Below are 17708 nucleotides of genomic sequence, written 5' to 3' on the forward strand. Positions count from 1 at the left end.
GCTTTATGAGGAGAGACTAGAAAGACTGAGGCTCTTTGGTTTGGAGAGGAAGAAGGTGGGGAAGGATACAATGAAGGCTTACAAAATCCTGAAGTCGGTGGATAAGGTGAATGTGGAACTGCTGTTCAGGAAACCTGACAATACTAAAAATTGTGGACACTCATTGAAACTTATAGGAGATCAGTTTGAAACACATAAAAGAAAGTACTTTACGGAGACAGTAGAGAACTTCTGGATTTTGTTGCCACAAAAGGCTGTGGAAGCAAATAGTGTCTGTAGGCTCAAAGAGGAGCCAGACAAACTTATGGATGACAGGTTCACCCATATATAAAAGGATTTAGGGTGGGGACATCCTCTTCAGCATCCGTACTTCAGTGCTTGTGAGTGCTGTGGAAATATAAGGGCACAGACTGCAGATAAAGGCTAGGCTTCAGATCTCTCCCTAAATCTTATCTCCTACTGCCACTGCTGTAGACAGAGTACTGCCTATTCAGGCCACTAGTGCATTTCTTACTAATTTAGAAACTTCTCTCTTCTGTTCCTAAATCTTTAATGAACGATCAGAAACTGTTAATTTACTATAGAATACATGCTAAAAGTTGATGCTTTCATATGTTGGTATATGAAGAGTGAATAACAATGTTGGTTTTAATTACAGCCACATGATAGAGTGCTAGACACAGAGGAGAACCATGCTGTACAGCAACCCCTGAGCGCGCTCCTCCTTAGAAACACAGAGGAGAAGCAATGCTTGGAGAAACTCCTGCAGATGGGATTTTTTTCAGAGACTGGATTCAGCTTAAGGAAATTAAATCTTGAGTGATTGCAATCTGTGGCTCTCCCTAAAGGACTGCCTCTAACATTCCAGGTAATGAATGTTAATTCATTTGTAGTAAAGCACAGGCAGCCAGAAAACTTTCACAAGACTGAAGTGTTTGAAAAAATTCACTGATATTGTAAAACTGGTTCTGGTACCAGAGTTCTGAAAAATCCAAGATGAACTTTAAAGCAGCCATGGAATGCCTATTATCACAGACTAATTACTACTTTTACCAAATTATTTTTTTAACTCAACTTTATAGTTTGGCTAAGTTTTGCTAGTTATTACTTCAGTTTCTTCCGTTGAGACAGATATTCTTTTGAAATCTTTCAGCAAAATTGATGCCCCCAAGTTTTAGGCAGGGTGTTTACTGGAAAAGATGTGGGCCAGGCAATCTGGACCTCTTATGAGCATATTCAGAGCAATGGGCAGGTAGAGAGATTTAATCAAATGCTTGATTTTATACTTAAAGATTTTGTATACCAGCAATTTGAATGCAGAATTGTTTGTCCTGCCTCCTCATCAACATTTAAGCAACAAGGCAACCTTTCCTGATAATGCAGAGTTCTCCTCTTGTAGTCTACTTTATGATAGAAGGCCAAGGGGCACCACAAATTTCTTTAGGGAACACTGGGAAAGGAAGTTGCTTCTGAGGGAAAAATCTTTAATACAGTGCTCATAGTCCCCGAGATATTCCCAAACCTCTTGCTTTTCAGGGCCTCTGAAGCCTCTCCTGAGAACAATTACAACATGCTGTCTTGTGGGGATTGCCTCTAGATCAGACTCTGCAATATCTCCTGTTCAATATGCTTGTGCCTCCACCAAGACCTACTGATGTAGATGAAGGTTTAGTATTGCAACCCTGAAGGAAGCAAAAAAATCAGATATGATCATATGTCATCTGCCCACTAACATGGCAAAAACAATCAGGTTATAATACTCATCCCCTGTAGATATTATTACTGGTTCTAAGTGGCTGCCAGCTCCCAGCTCATTAGCAAAGTATGGCTGTACTGGCAAGTTATTCTCAACATCTCAGAGTGCATTATGCACACATGATGAAGTCAAACTTTGACAAGGAGAAGTAATTTCTATTAGAGCATGGCAAAATAGTGGTAAAGAGCATGAGGAAAAAGAATGAGGCCCATTTCATAGACCAAACAGCAGGGAAGAGTCATTCCTTGCCAGAGTTAATGCTCTTCTCTGGTCCCAATTCCTTTGCAGCAAGCAGAGAAGCAGTGTGAGAAGCAAAGGTTTCTCAGGGAGCCCACGCATGAGAGCCTCGCTATCCAGTAAGAAGCGATGTGTCCAAGCCTCCTATAGCATGTTTGCGTTTCATGCTGATGTTGGGCGAGTCAGCCTTGAAACAGCTATAGGCTTCACTGGTGGTGCTAATACCCCCCCCCAAAAAAGGGGAAACACCTGTCAGACTCTGTGGAATCCAGAAGGATTAACACTAGCAAAGTGTTTGTGGCATATTCCCACTCAACAAAACAGGGGAAACATGCATTTGACTTTTGCTCTTGAAATGCTCCTGTCATGGAAGTGTATGTGAAAGGTACACCAGACCATATGTGGTTATAAAACTGTGTTAAAGGAGCTTTTGTCCACAAAAGAGACTCACAAGTCCATTACTAGTGAACTCTGACTGACAACTCTTTGTTGTTTTTGTAGAGACTTCAGATTCCAACTCAGCCACTGGCTCAGTCAAGTGCAACAAGCTATGCCTAGGGATAAAACTATGCAGCTACTAAGCAGAGTATCTTACAACCTTTTATCCTCCTATAGAAGAGCACTCAACAAACATCCAAGTGCTGATTTTCAAAATTCATAGTTCCTTTTATTTTTTAAATAGCATATATGCACTGGTTTTACTCTCACTACAAACCAATAGTAAGTGTTAAAGTATTCTAACGAAACTGCAGGCTCATGTATTTCAGAAATATTTGTAATTACTGTATCTTTCCAAGTTACCTATCAGGCAAAAATCTCTGCTGCATCCAAAGAGGAATGCTATGTAAAGATATTCTCATAGCTCTGCTTTGCCTATACGTCACTACCATAAGAATTATGTAACAGCACTTGAACGATCAACAGAACATTTACTAAGATCAGGCTTTTGAGATGTTTTATTTTATAGCAAAATGGTTTGTTTCTACTGTACCCTTTATAAATAACCAAACGGGAAAGAACAATATTAGTGCAAATCACTTCCATAACTCACCATAACTGAATGTTTCTTATCACCACTTCATTTGAACTGCAGTATATTGGGAATGCATCATGTACGAATCAATTTCTTGATGTGGCTAAGCTGCATGCTGTATGTATTATTGATTCAACTGAAAAGCCATGAGGCATAAACAGTTAAGAAAGTATTTACAGGAGACTGAGTCCTACAGCAAATCAGTAATGAACTTGTTTGTATGACCTATTTATTCAGGACCCATGAGTGAGCTTCTGCCCTACACATAAAACTATAATGTAGTGCTACACAAACTAACAAAGCCAGAATAGACCACCCATCCATCAGCTTTTTTGTTTTTGAAACTAACACAAGAAGAGAATTTGTGTTGTGACTATCCCTTCTGGTCTCTCAATTAACATCTATTTGGCCAAATGTGGGTTAGCTTCCTACAGCCAAGTATTAAGGGTTAAGTTTAATATCTTTTTACATTGAATTTAGCTTTAGGACTGGAGCTGTCAGACAAGCTTATATAAGACAGCACTGTTCTGTTTTCTGGAAGTTTAAGACTGGAAATGATAAATATTCTTTTAGGTGAAACAGACTATCTTTTGCTTTTGAAAGCCTTATTTGAGATGTTTAAAACACTTCTTGAATTCACATCCAAGCACTGCCAGATAGCTTTGGGGGAATTATTTTTGATATATCTTTTTTCATGTAAAGACCCAGCACTACAAGAAAGTACTGAATGTAACTGTCAGCACATGTGCACAAGTGTACACACACACACACACCATTAAGTATCTCTGAAGAAAACAAGATTTTTTTTTTTTTTTTTTTTTACAAGGAGGTCTTACAAAGTGTGTGCAGAAGCACAAGAGAGTGCATAAATGTGCTTCTTTGAAAGTTAGTCAACTATGTGACAGAGACAGGAATCCCATATGCTTTTATGGGATGCTTGAAAAGCTTTTGATGCTCTGTGAGCCCTTTTCTTAACAACCTGACACCCCTCTAGGTACCAAGATTTTAGGAACAGTAGCTCTACTCACCTGTGTTACTTCCACACTCGCAATGATTTCAGACATAAATGAGAACTCTGTCAGTTCTGGCAGCTTTGTTCCTCAAAGAGAGTTGCTTAGAAATCAAAAAGCCCATCCGCTTCTCCTCAAATACCCTCCCTAAAACTCTTTCAGCAGCCCAACAGACATCGACTCCAGGAGGAATTCACCTCCCAATCCCTCTTACAGTCCTAAACAACCCACACAAACACAAAGCACTTTTTTTTCTACTCTGTTCTTCCTTCACTCTCTAATTTACTTGGACAGAAGTGCTGATGCAGGGGGAAGAGGCTGTGACAATCCACAGCTGTTGTTTTGGGGCTTAGGGCAACACTGAACTCAGCCTAATGGTCAGAACAGCCACAGCACAAGACTCGTCAAGAGACAAAGCATTTCACCTGTAGTCACCACTCTCAACAGTGCTGTTCTTCATTTTGGTCTGTGTGCTTTTGGTTTCCTGAAAGAAAATATGTTAGTGTGCTGCATGGCAATGCTTCTCTGGAACACAATGACTTGACTTACTCTTAGGGGAAAATGGAGATAATTGTTCACGCAAGCTCACACAAGAGGTCATGGGGGATTTGGGATTATTGCAGTAGAGGCAGAGGAATAACTGGACGCAAATCTGTAAGAGAACCAGGATTCATTAGTTTGGTGCTCACAGAAGAACATCTCTCTATACAGCAGCTTCTCTGATTCCAGAACACATCCTTTCCTTGCTCAGCCTCACATTACTAGTCCCTTACCTTGTGATCAGTGACTTCCTGCCTAAGCAAGAGAAACCCCAACTCATGAAAGATAAAAGTTAAGCGTCCATGCTTGTAGTAAGACTTTTCTGTTTAAATCTGTGGTTCAGAGCACTGCTAAAAGAGAAAGATACACGGCCTCTGTGCAGCACTTTCAGCTGCTCAGCTCTGAGCACAGCAATCTACCTTGGATTACATCTGTGTATGGCTAGTATACCCGTAGGACCACACCTATTCCAGAAGCTAGAAATGTAGAAATGCTGTTTGTCTGGGGTACATGGGAACGTAAGGAAAAAGAATACAAGCCAGTGCTTTTTCCCAGGGACTGGTGCAGCTATCTTTCTTGCTTGTATCAGCCTGCTGGTATGAGGGAATGAGGTACTAGTGGAGGATTTCATTAGACAAAAATAAATGCTTGTGATATGGATTAAGTACAAACTCAAACTGTATTACTGTTTACTGTGTCCAAAATAGTTCTTTTGACCATACTTTTAAGAAAACACATGCAGCTCTTGCCAAGAAATCAATTGTAGAGATGCTAAACACAAGCATGCACTAACTTTTAAGTCAGAAAAGAGCATATCTTTTTATATCTCTCTTTTGGTGTTGTTCATTATACTCACACCGGGCTATAATGCTCTTTCAAATTTTCAGCAAAAAATCCTAACTTGAGGATATTCTAATGAAGTGAGACAAATTTTCAACACAAGAATATCCTGGTATTTCTGCAATGAAATACAAATTTAAGGCCAAATCCCGAGGACAAGTTTTACAGGCAAAACTTTCACAAACTCTGATGGCTGTCTGTGTGAGCAGAGACATTACAGTTTGGCCCATGACTGGCATCTTGTGTGGGAAGTCACTTTTCTTTTAGAAAAACAAATCAATCTGAACTGCATGATTCTGGGAATTTAGGAAGGTAGTTTCAGCACTTGTATTAAGCATTTTGTGTTGCAATTTCCTCACGGATTTTTCAAGCAATTTTAAATGGACACCACCTCCAAGAAAGGGTCTCTAGCACTGAAGCCACTGTTATCTTTGGCACTGTGTAAAAGGAATGTAAGACTTGTCTACAACTTCCAATAAAATAGGAGGATATGCTTGGTTTGAGTTCAAAGAGTATCATATTCACATGGTATATAAGAAACATTATTATCTCAGAGCTACTTTGCCGCCTTCTTTACACCTTTACATAGTACCTTTCACACATCTTTCCCTTCCCAGAAGAGTTTCAAGCATGAGTCTCTCCAGATGTCCGCCCTCTTCTGGATGTAATCAAAAGATGTTTGATTATTTCTACATTTATAAAATGCAGTGGTCTGCTTTTCAGCAGAGGACAATCTATATTTTTGCCTTGTGTGTCTGTGAAATGGCAAAGGTTACACTACACTAGTATGAGAACTATGAAATTCCAGGTGTCTGCTTCATAGCTGTATTAAAAGTTCCTTTGGTTTATTTAGTCAGCCAGCTGTCTAGTGCTTTTTTTTAATGTCTTATGTAATTTTTCACTTTTGCATTTCTTCTCTGTATTTCTCAGTGCTTAAAACGCATTGTTGCCCTGTGGTAAAGCACTTAATATTCCTTCACAAAAATAATGGAGAAACATTTCCATATTTCTCTATTGCTTACTTTTGGTAAGCATGTCAAGCACAGAATATTATGGCTGGAAGGACTTCATATAATCTTTTCCTCTGCCCCAAGTCAGGATAAACTATTTCTTTGTTACTCCTCATCAGTGTTTGGCTGACCCTGTTAAAGACATCTGATAATGGAGACTGCACAATTTTTGCAGACAACCTAGTCCACTGCATCATCAGTTTAATGTTAGTTTTTTCTTATGCTTGTTTGTAGACTCATGACATGAGTAAAGGGCTCTAATGATCACTTCCACAAGGACCCATTCATCAGGGAGCTGGGACTTTGCCTTTGTGAGCTCTTGTCTTTAAATACAGCGCAAATATTAAGATGCAAAGCAGAAATTCTTAAGACAAAAAGTACCTTAAAGAGAATTTCAGTTCTTGACAGTGGCACCAGGAAGTTGAAGCTTTTTCTGGATCATACAGCCAGTGCACGCTTTGAAACTTTCACCGCACATCTGTGCATCACTGCATGGACTAGGCGCCAAGCCAAAGGCTGGATTCCTACGAGTCCATGCAGCTCCCACACGTTTACAGCACTAGGACCCAGAGGGAGCTTAATTCCTGTGAGTCAGTGCAGCTCGCTGAGCCCTGAGAGCAGTGAATGAGGCTGGAAAGGCAGAGAGAACGTGAATGGCTCTTCTGCCTTGGGAAAGTGTCCACGGGCTAGGGTGCTACGGACTACAAAGCAGCTTGGACACCCCTCAGGATTCCCTCTCCCTCCAGTGTTGAGTGATAACAGGTCTGAGGTGAGTGACCCCACAACAGTCAAAGGGTTTTCACAAAGCAAGTAATGTTGCTGTTGCATCAGTTGTGGAAGTTTCATATCTTTAAAATTTGCCAATGTGTTTTTGCTGTACTGTGATTTTCGCTCTCTTGAAGGGGGAAGATCAGATGTCTTTGAAACATGGAGTACTGGTTGCTTAAAAGTAACATTTGTTCAGAACAGCTTGGTCTAGTAAGACTGAAAATTGCATCTACTAATGCAGTTTAAACTGCATGCACATCTGGAAGGTGTTCATAAAGCATTTGTGGCTAAGTTCAAAGCTTGAAACGTATCCTTAGTAAAAGCAGCTTAACCTCAGAGAAATGTAAGCATTTTTACTCACTGTTTTTCATCTAGGTAAATCAGACCTTAATTTTATTTGCACAGGTACAGCAGTTAACTTCTATATGAAAATGCTTTACTGTCTTGGTTTTGAATATTAAGATTTGTTTAACACTTTCCTTCTTTTCTATGATAATTCTACCCTAGGTAAGAACTTTTTTCTTGCTTTTTTAAAATAAATAAATAAGAATTCTGGTAAATCCAAACATAATTGGCAAAAGGCAGAAACCTTCCAGCTATAGGCAGAGCTGTAGTTCACTTTAGACTGTGTATTCTAGAAGTCCACTTGGAAAAGCTTATGAACTCCTTGCTGCCTGCCTGTTAGTGACAGGATGAAACTGACAGTGTTTATTGATTTATCCTGGGTGATAATAACACTGTTTTATCTGATACACCAGTCAGAGACAAGAACAGGGATCCCAGCAAGGGAGAGGGAAGGAATTCGTGTGCCGAGAACAAAAAGTGTTTGTGCTTCAGTTGCTTTCTTCACTTTAAATTCTCCTTATACGTTCAAGAAGTTTTAGAAAAACAGTGAAAGTGAGTTGGTGCTTGACAAGCTGTTTTTTCCAAGTTGTCACAACTTGGAAGTTGCATTGTAACTGTTAGGCAGATAATTTGTGAGTGTTTTCATGCATTAGTGTATTACAGTAAAGCCTCTTGGGTACTTTTTTGCTAAGCTAAAATAGAATGTGACAATTATCTGCAAAAAGATAGGCAGGAAGCTGACTTGCCTGTACATTCATACTCGTTGCAGTTCTGAGCTGTTTCAGGTACTATGGAAAACAGGCCTTTTAAAATGACCCTGACAACTACCATCTCACATTTGTGCAAAACTCACAAGGTTACAATAGTGTCTGCGCTTTCACAAAAAAAAAAAATTACAGTGATGGGATCAAGAAAATAAAATGGAGTGTCCACGTGAGCAGGATTAAGAAAGATTTGACCCTGATATTAATCGTTAGGTGTATGAATCATTTTCTAAAAAATCTCAGCAAGGTCTGGAGAGTAGCTCTTCTGACAAATGTGCACAGTAAAGTAATAGTCATTTCACATCCTGATCAATCCCAGCCACTCACTCTAAAGGGATCTGTCAGTCTCACAACAGGGTAGCTGAGAAAGTAACTGTGGCTTTCTTGCTCATGATTTTCACATCCTCTTAGCTTAGCAGTGTCCATTTTCTCACCCAAAAGCTTAAGTTATCTTCTCAGATGTCTTCATTTAAGTTCAGTGGAGAATTACAGAGCACAAAGGATCATTCTAACCCATATGCTAAGTTACTTAGAATGATCGTTACTTAAAATGATTAGGCTGCCTATGTAATTACTGTAAAATGTTAATATAAAAAATCAGGTTAGAATAATACGTAAAATGCTCATTAAGATTAGCGTTTTTTAAGTGAAAAAGCCTTTCTTTAATGGAATACATGTAACAGCAGGATAGATGAAACACATTTAAAAACTAGATTACGTCAATCCATAGAATACATCCCATAATTTCACCTCTGGTCATATACAAAATGTTCTTTTAAATGCAAGTTCCATAATGCAAATTTCATTAATCAATTTTCTGTTTCTTTAAAAAATACCTTTAGATCTGACAGAATCTTAACATTAATTGCATTAAATTGAAGGCATCATTTGGAAAATATATTGATAATTTTAAGGAGGTAACATAGTTCTGCCATTGTTTTAGTCATATATTTCAAGAACAAACCTTGCTCTTAAAACAAAAGAGTTAAAAGAATTAATGATTTCACTCCAAAAGATTTAATATTCCAACACCAGAAGTCTGCACCAGTATTGGTGGGTTTAGAAATATTTGTCTATCCTTTAAATCTTAGTCCACTAAAAGCTAGTGAACTGCAACTCTTTTCAAACTGACTACACCAATGGTGGCCTCTGCTGGCAACTTCCCTCTCATCAAAAGTTTAAAGGGCTTGTTCAGAAGGTGACCATGAAATAAAACATTTATTAGATCAGTTGATACAGTTAGAGAAATGTAAGATACTACTTCTTCCCACAAGCCTTGCCTCATGGAAATGAGGGGTGAAAGGCACACGTAACAGTGGTACTACAGCTGCTTTTTTTCACAGCAGGAAGGAAATTCTCCCTATCCTGAATTTGACTTCAGTGCTGTCACGGAGGCCAATGTGTTTAAGAGCATTTCTATGACACAAGCATCTCCCACACTTGGATAGATGTACTATGGGATGTGAGCGGCTTGTTTTTCTGACACAAGGCCCTTTGCACAGCTCTGCTGAATTAATTAAATATTTGCGTGTGTGTGTGTGTGTGTGTGCATGTATTTATACCAAAAATTATTATGTGGCCAAACACAGCAAGACCATTTTTGCTTTTGCCAAGAGATCACAGTATCTATTAGTGTAGGTTATGCACACTCTGAGTACTGGCTTGATTCCACTAACACTAAAACTATTTATATATAAACTTAGGCAGTGAAAGCAAAGCCTCAGTCCCTCATTATAAGCCCATGTTGTGTCCACGTCCTGAATACTGCATGTAGTTATGGTCATTGTCCACATCTCAGAAAAAGAATAGAGTAAAACCAGAAAAAGTACAAGAAAGAGCAACAAGGATGATTAAATTTCCCTATTAAGAGGAACTGCATAGATGAGGACTTCTCAGCCTGGAAAGTAGATGGTTGAGGAGGGATATAATGGAGATACTCATAACTGTTCTGAAGAAGGTTAAGAGGGAATGGCTGTTGTCCGTCTCCCAGTTCAAAAACCAAGGAGCAGGAAATGAAACAGGCGGCAGGTTCAAAGCAATTCAAAAATGATTGGAGAGTAGGAGAGTCTAATAAGGAAATATCACTATATGGTTACCCTATTCTTATACTACTCCCTAAGCATTACTAGGTACTGTAGAAGACAGAATACTGGCCTGGGTGGACTTCCTTTTTGTCTTGTACAGACATCCTTATCTGCCTCTCCTCAGAGGTTTAGCCTGCCAAATACTTTGCCCATTCTTGCAAGAAGAGAGGTCACTACATAATCTTTACTATGTGTTACTAGTTCACTGATGAAAGTATGGGGATTTTGTTTAAACAAGAAGGCGAAGATAGCGTTCTTTTTATTTAAGTATTCATTAATTAGGTGTAAGTATATGTTCATGTGAGTTTCCACTGCAGAAAGAGATTAACGCTGAGACATACAACTAAACAGGCAAATTAAAGTCTAAACAGCTTATGACTGAGGAAGTGGAAAAAGGCCTAAGAAAAGTACATAACTGTTTGATCTTGTGAAATTCAGTGAAATATACTTCAAATGGGAAAACACAGTTTTACCTCATTTCTTCCTGCCTATTTATTTGTGGAGCTGACATCTTATTTTGAGACTCGTTATTGAACTGAAGTCTTTTCTTAATGCTGTCACTAAAAATATTACACATAAAGTGAACAGTAGCAAGGAAATACTACATCATTCATTGCACTGACAGTATACTTTTCACCTTGATTACTGCAGAGTCCAGAGAATAGCAATACAAACAGTGAAACCTGGCTGCCAGGAACCTCTAGCATATTCTGAGGTGGTAAGTCAGAGACGGGAGATGTCAACGTGACTGCTGTGAATCTAACACCAAGTGTAGCTGACCTGCTGTAGATGTATTACATGTGTTTTTCACTCTGGAGCATGTGTAAAAAAACACTGGAATTATACAGAACTTTCTCTGCATAAAAGTGGATTTTCATGCCCCCTTTCGTGCCTCTTGTTTCTCCAAGTTTAACAATTAATTGCAAATGAGTTAGAGTGTACTGGAACATTAAAACCTGGCGCTTGTACCCAATTACGAGGACACAGGAGAAGGGACGAAATCGAATTCAATGGATACACAAATAGAGATGTAAGATGCTGACTGTATTGGCAGAGAATTGTGAAGTCACTAGGGATATAAAAAGAGTTGGCTACAACAATTCACTAGTCAGCACATCTTCAAGTGCATTAGCTCCAACTGAAGCACACCCAAGTACATCTCGTTGTACAGTCAACTACATGTGTTTAGGAGACTGAAAGATAAAAAGACGCAGTACTTGCCCACCTTCAGGCATAATATCTGTGTGGCTACATTCATGTGAAAGACATTTACATTACACTATTACTGTAGCAGAATATATACAAACTCTGCTCAGTATTTTGAACTTGCATACAGCTATTAAGATGAATGTAGAGGTCAGGGCCTACAGATTTACATACAAGCATGAGATTTTTTTGGCATAACACCTCAGTCCAAAACTAAAAAGCCTGCATGAGGTAGTGTGAAATAATGTGCATGGTGGGTTCACTGCCAGGCTTTTGTAGTATCATTTGAATCTCTTGGCTCATTGTTCAGTGAATAAAACACCTTAGATTCTTTATCAACTTGGAGGCAATGTTTACTTCCCAGTAAAGAGCCCTTCCCCCTTTTTTCCAAGGATCTTGCATTTGCAGCAATGTTTTGAGATTTTCTGGCATAATAGTTCCCATTGGCAGAAGGCCCAAATCAAAATCTATCAGTCAGATTCATGCTCTCTGTTGAGGGGAACAGTTGTACCACATGAGCATGACGTCCAGATATCTTAGTGGTATCCCCTGGGAAAAACTGTGAGATGGTAACAACATACAGTGAAAATTCTGAGGAATGGTGTGGCCTGGGCTTTGCAACCCAAACACTCACAGTCTCCCCTCAGTCTGACAGTCACTAAAAGTATTTTCCGAACAGAACTCCAGTCACTATCAGAAATCATACCTGCAGTAACCAGACCACTTGATGTAGTTCTACGTCTTTTGTTCAGGCATTTTCTAAAATTGAATATTGAATACAGACTATTATATTGATTCTAAAAAAATCTTTCCTTAATTTATGTTGTTGCCTCCAAAATCGTATTTCCTGTTCCCTTAGGGTACATAACAATGTGCTAATAAAAGATCAGATTCTGCTCCCACTGAGTTGTTAGGTATCAAAACTCCCATTGATTTCAATGGAAAAAGATTCAAGCACAATGACAGAAAAACATTAAACAGAAGTAAGACAGTTTCTTTGACTTTGTTTTGGGACTTGGTTTACATACTGTTGACAAAAACATAATGACCATATATGTTATGCAAATATCAAGCTCCTTCCAGAAATAACATGAGCCTGCTTCTTACACTCAGGGTTGGTCATTTATCTTGAACTGCTATATTTGTAAGAAATGCTGCTGTGTTAAAGAGTGTGTGATAAAAATTGATTTAGCTCAGAGTCAGGTGGTAATTACTCAAAAAACTAACAGATTAGCCTGTTTATGACAGTCCAGAAAAATGAATAAATTAGCCCAGTACAAATACTGTTGAGAAGCAGATTATTTCTTTTGACAACTTTCTGTTTATTAGGTGTGGTTTTCCTAGTCTAAGAATTACTATTTTGATTTTTTCCTATTCTTAATCATTTCATATTTTTCCCTCCGCATTGTATGGGAATAAAGGTGACCCAGATTTTTTTGTGGTCTGGTTCACTGACTTACTTTGATTTTATTTTGTTCTTTATAGAGCCACATGGGATCCAAGATATTAAAAGAGAGAGTTCTTCAGAAATATTTGTGATGGAAATTTGCCAAGCATCTCATTGCTATATATTACTTTGTTTATGATATGGTTAAACAGCTTTGGCTCACTGAATATGTGTTTTTTCTATTTTGAAATGTATCTTTTATTTTTGGAAGCCATTATGTGCTGGGTGACTCAGGTATGAAAAAGAAATTTTGCTTGTTCACAAAGAGATTTGCCCTATGGTGAAAGACACAGTCTGCATTTTGTGAAATGCATCATTTCCTGCCCATTACTTCAGGATCCTTTTGAGATGCTTTGTATACCAGCCCCAGACCAGCACAGCATTTAGGCACATGCATTACCACAGCCATAGGAATAATTCAGTTGAACTATTCAGTGTTTAACATATTCCAAGAACAACTCTCAATTCTGAAAAAGGTAACTATCAGTTCAGCCCTACTGTAGTACTTCCACTGACCATGAAAATGATTATGTTGTGACCTTTAGGAAAGGTCAGCAGCGCATGTCAGCTGCAGTGGGATGGCAGGCAAGAAGTAATGTGTCAAGCTGTGAAAGCATGGATGTATTTGATCACCTCAGCTGTCCATATCCTTAGTTCTCTGTTGCTTTCATATTTCAGACTGAAAACTAACACTTCTAACACAGCAGTCTCAACAGTGTCATTTTCCCTCATTAATAATGGGCAAAGGCACCTAGAATAGAAATGCCTGGACATTTGCAAATTTTCCATCTTACTTAGATGTGTGGAGCAACCTTTCTAAATGCAACTAACTGACTGCTATGCTGCATAGTCTGCAGGCAGCTGCTGCTCAGAGCTTGGTGACTTCACAGAACAATTTGCTTCAGGGCAGGATGATATAGGAAAGAAAGGGCCACTTTTTCAAAAGCAGCTACTAATTTCCAGTTGCACCATATTTGTGTCATATTTAGAACTTGCTTAACAGGTTCTGAAGCTCCTGAAATTCCATATGAAGTCTGGGAGCTCAACAGGTTGGGAAATTAGGTCCCAGGAACTGAAAATTGGGCATTTCAAAATGGAGATACCCACAAATAATGTATTCTATGGGGCACCTGCTAAGAGAAGTATGCTAGCTTACATTCCATGGCACATCAGCTTCCATATGCATTTCTGAAAATCCATAGTGAAAGAACTTTTGTCTTTACTTTTATGTCTACTTGCTCCTAAGGTTTTAAAAAGTTACAAACAAAGAATGCTTTCTAATTCACATTCAGTACAGCTTCATACTTCATTCAAATTTTCATTTTATTGCTCTTTAATATAGGTATCTCTACTCAAGGAATCAAGTACACTGTGAATGTGAAGTACTCAGTAGCAATGAGACAAATACACATGCCTGAAACCTAGGGAGATTTAAGTGTTCTGAATTATATTAGAAAAGAATTATTTTGAACTAAATGAGCACATGGATATAGGGATTATTGCTTGTATTTTGTATAGCTACATTTCATTAAATTTGAGTGAATTTTGGATCCTCTAGAAAGGCAATGGATTCCCAAGCAACCCTTTTTTGTCTGCTTTGTACTGATATATCAAGCTTCCATAAAAGGTTTTGCTCGGTTATAACTTCAGTAACCCAAATATAGGCTGTTTTCACTTTCATTTTTACCAGGAGCTTTGCTGGAGAATGATGCTGCACACATGCCCCACCTGAACAAAGCAGGTATTCCCTATTCAGATGCAAAACTTCTACCTTGCCCAGTGACAGTGGTAACACTTGCCTTCCAAAAGTTATAGCATTCTGTCTGAATTAAGAAAATCTCTTATCGGAGTCTTTTGTAGTCAAAGGATATATGCTCCCCAAGTACCAGCGAGAGAACAGGAAATTCAGCATCCAAAATTAATAATGTAGAGAGTATATTGTATATTAAGTTTCCCATGGTGTTTTTTCCTTTGTGTATGGTATGTTACACTTACCTCATCTTCACACATCTAGAAAAGGACTGAGCCTGAGGCTTACGAGGCCAATGCGTGTTAGATATTTAATCCATGCAAATACAGGCTCATTAAGATTAGAACACTGAGATCACAGAACCTTGTCATGATTACCTTTAAGAAGTGTTAAAATTAAAGGCTGTATCATGGATGTCCTTTTGAACTCTGAAAGATCCCTTCATCTCTCTGAGATTGGCGAGCTACCGCATGTCCAAGTTTCTTCAGATATGTTCTTGTTTTATCAATTTATTTTGTCTGGGAACTTTTTCTGGTGGTATTTCCAAATTTCAGGATGGATCTAGAATGCCCATACGTACATAATTTTTGTCCAGGAAATCTCAGACAAGGACAAGAGTACCACTTCTTTACAATGGGAATTGATATTTTCCTTCCTCTCTGTCTTTTTAGACTATGAGAGAAGCAGTCTTCTCAGGGATTTTGGATGGTTTATTATTCTCCATTAAACATACAAGGAGCAAACATTCTGCAATATTATTTTCTTGGATAGACATGATCAATGCAAGATGCTGGGGATGAGCAGCATACGGTCATACAGCCAGATCTTTAAGGGACTCAGAACGAAGGAACAGCATTATGGACAAAATTCTGACATTCAGTCTCCTAAGACTTGAAGTGGCTTCACTGATGAAGTATGACATTCGTGTGATAATGGCCTGCATTTATTACTGTTTCGACACCTACAAAGTTTTCCATATAAGAAGCCTCCCACTCTTTCTCTCTTCAGTCAGTTTTTAGTGCTGTGGATTCCTTTTCCTTTCCATCTGGCTGCAGTTCACAGTCATCAGCTATAATTACAATGGTATTTGCTCTTGATTTTTTTATCATATTTACCTTTGACAAGAAGTCTGGGTTAAGTGCTTCCAAATATAATCAGTTATCCTTTCACAGGCCAGATTCTTTACTCACTTGTTTACTTCTGCGTTGGGGACTAGGCCCAACTGTTCAGCTATCCCCACTACCATAATTCTGCACTTAAGCACAAGAATAAAAAATCCAAAGGGGCTTGAAATCAAGGGCAGCATGGAGAAGGCTCAGTTGCTTGGTGCCTCTTCCAGTACCAAAGCTAGGTGCGTCAAAGAGAACCACCTGATGACAGGTTGAGTGAGACAAAGCAGGTGTTCACACACTGTATAGTTAAGCTACAGAACTCCATATCAAAGGATATTTTGCGGCTAAAAATGTAAATGGATTCAAGGAATAGCTAGACCAATTAATGGAAGAGAAATATACTGAAGGTTTAAAATACGTGGAAAACCCCTCTGGCACAGGAAGTCGCTCATCCAAACACTGCTGAAGGATATGAGGGTGTTGAGAAAAGTACCACTATATGTTTATCTTGTTCTTACACACTTCCTTAAGCAACTTCTGTTTCCCTGTCAGAGACAAAATGGACAAGAGGGATTTTTGATCTGGTTTGGTGTGGTCATTCTTATGTACTGATAGTATCCTAAAGGGCTTGTCCTTAATGGAGAGCAAGCTGACTATTCCTCCCACTGATCACGGTGTTAGTAGTTTTATTCATTTATTTATTTTCCTCAGAAAAAACGAGCTTACTCATTACACTTCTTACCTGGAAGGAAAAAGCACAAGAGAGAAATATAGCGATAAAATTGCCTCCTTATCCTGATTTAACTCTTTCTACTGCTGGTACAGCATGGGACCAGAAATTATTTTTCAATGTATTATCCAACGTTAATTCAAGGTCTTTTTATACTCACATCTTTGCATAATAAAGACTCCAGTCCTGTAAATAAGGCTGGTATTCTTTGTTCATACGACGTTTCTTTATATTCCCACCACATACAGGCTGTTTCATAACACACGTTGTTTGCTTATACTCAGTTTACCATGGGATCCATAATGTTCTGTCAGAGTTTGTTCCTTTTCATTGTTTGTCACATTTTTCATCTTTGCATTAATTGCAAACATTGTTAGTTATTGCAGGTAATGGAGACCATGCTAAATAGTCCAGGGTCTGCCCTTCTCTGCTCCTCTTGTATTTCTACTTTTACTTCAGTCCCTTTATGGTACTAAGACAAGCAGTACAGTAAACAGCAGAAATAATGACACCTTGTTCCCTGTGGATTTGCAAGCAGTGGTCAGAGTCTCTGGTATCCAGTAGAAGGTCATCAAAGACCTGAAAAATATTTAGGCCATACAGGTACGCCTGCCATTTCCTTCCTCCTTCTTTTTTTTTAAAGCAAAGAAATTATGAACATATTTAATGAACTACAGAATTTCTTACCTTTGCTCAATATTTCAAATTTTAAAAAGAATTCACAAGACATCTGAATTCAGTCTCTAGCTCTATGGCCTATGATTTTACCATCATTTGAAAGTGAAAGGAAATGCCTTCTAGGAAAAGAACACATTCTGCAGGAAAACTGATGTAATATTCTTGGCTAGATTTAAAGTTCATTTCTCTACCCTTGCAATAAAACAAATTTGCAAAAGCTAGTTTCCAAGTGAGATGTATTTAAACTCTGACATTGTGTGCATGGAAATTAGATTCTCTGAAATTCTTGTATTATTTTAACTCTTTCTGGTTTTGATTTTAAGCCAGCAGAAAATGGCCTTATAAGGTGCACAGTTTGATTAACTGCATGCAACCCTAGTATCCATTGAAGAGAAAAC

The 17708-nt window shown here is 38.5% G+C and overlaps 1 protein-coding gene across 14 annotated transcripts in view; it reads right to left on the reverse strand.

The window, feature by feature from the left end:
- LOC112971630 overlaps window positions 1–17708 on the reverse strand; it is a 133913-nt gene that overhangs the window by 29944 nt on the left and 86261 nt on the right. For 5 of the 14 annotated variants that reach the window (XR_003255423.1, XR_003255424.1, XR_003255431.1 and 2 more), the window contains one exon: window positions 15486–17211. The exons of 5 other annotated variants lie outside the window; for them this stretch is intronic. Coding sequence is in view for 3 of the 9 variants with exons in the window: in XM_026077226.1 (XP_025933011.1) it covers window positions 4055–4125; window positions 4586–4688 (174 nt within the window). In the remaining 6 variants the exon portion in view is untranslated. Of the gene's footprint in view, window positions 1–4054; window positions 4126–4585; window positions 4689–15485; window positions 17212–17708 lie in introns of those variants that run through there. 4 more of the 14 variants (XM_026077226.1, XM_026077225.1, XR_003255422.1 and 1 more) reach the window with 2 other exon arrangements.

The sequence above is a fragment of the Apteryx rowi genome, unplaced genomic scaffold (genome assembly GCF_003343035.1).
Source record: "Apteryx rowi isolate R43461 unplaced genomic scaffold, aptRow1 scaffold_45, whole genome shotgun sequence".
NCBI classification, from domain to species: domain Eukaryota; kingdom Metazoa; phylum Chordata; class Aves; order Apterygiformes; family Apterygidae; genus Apteryx; species Apteryx rowi.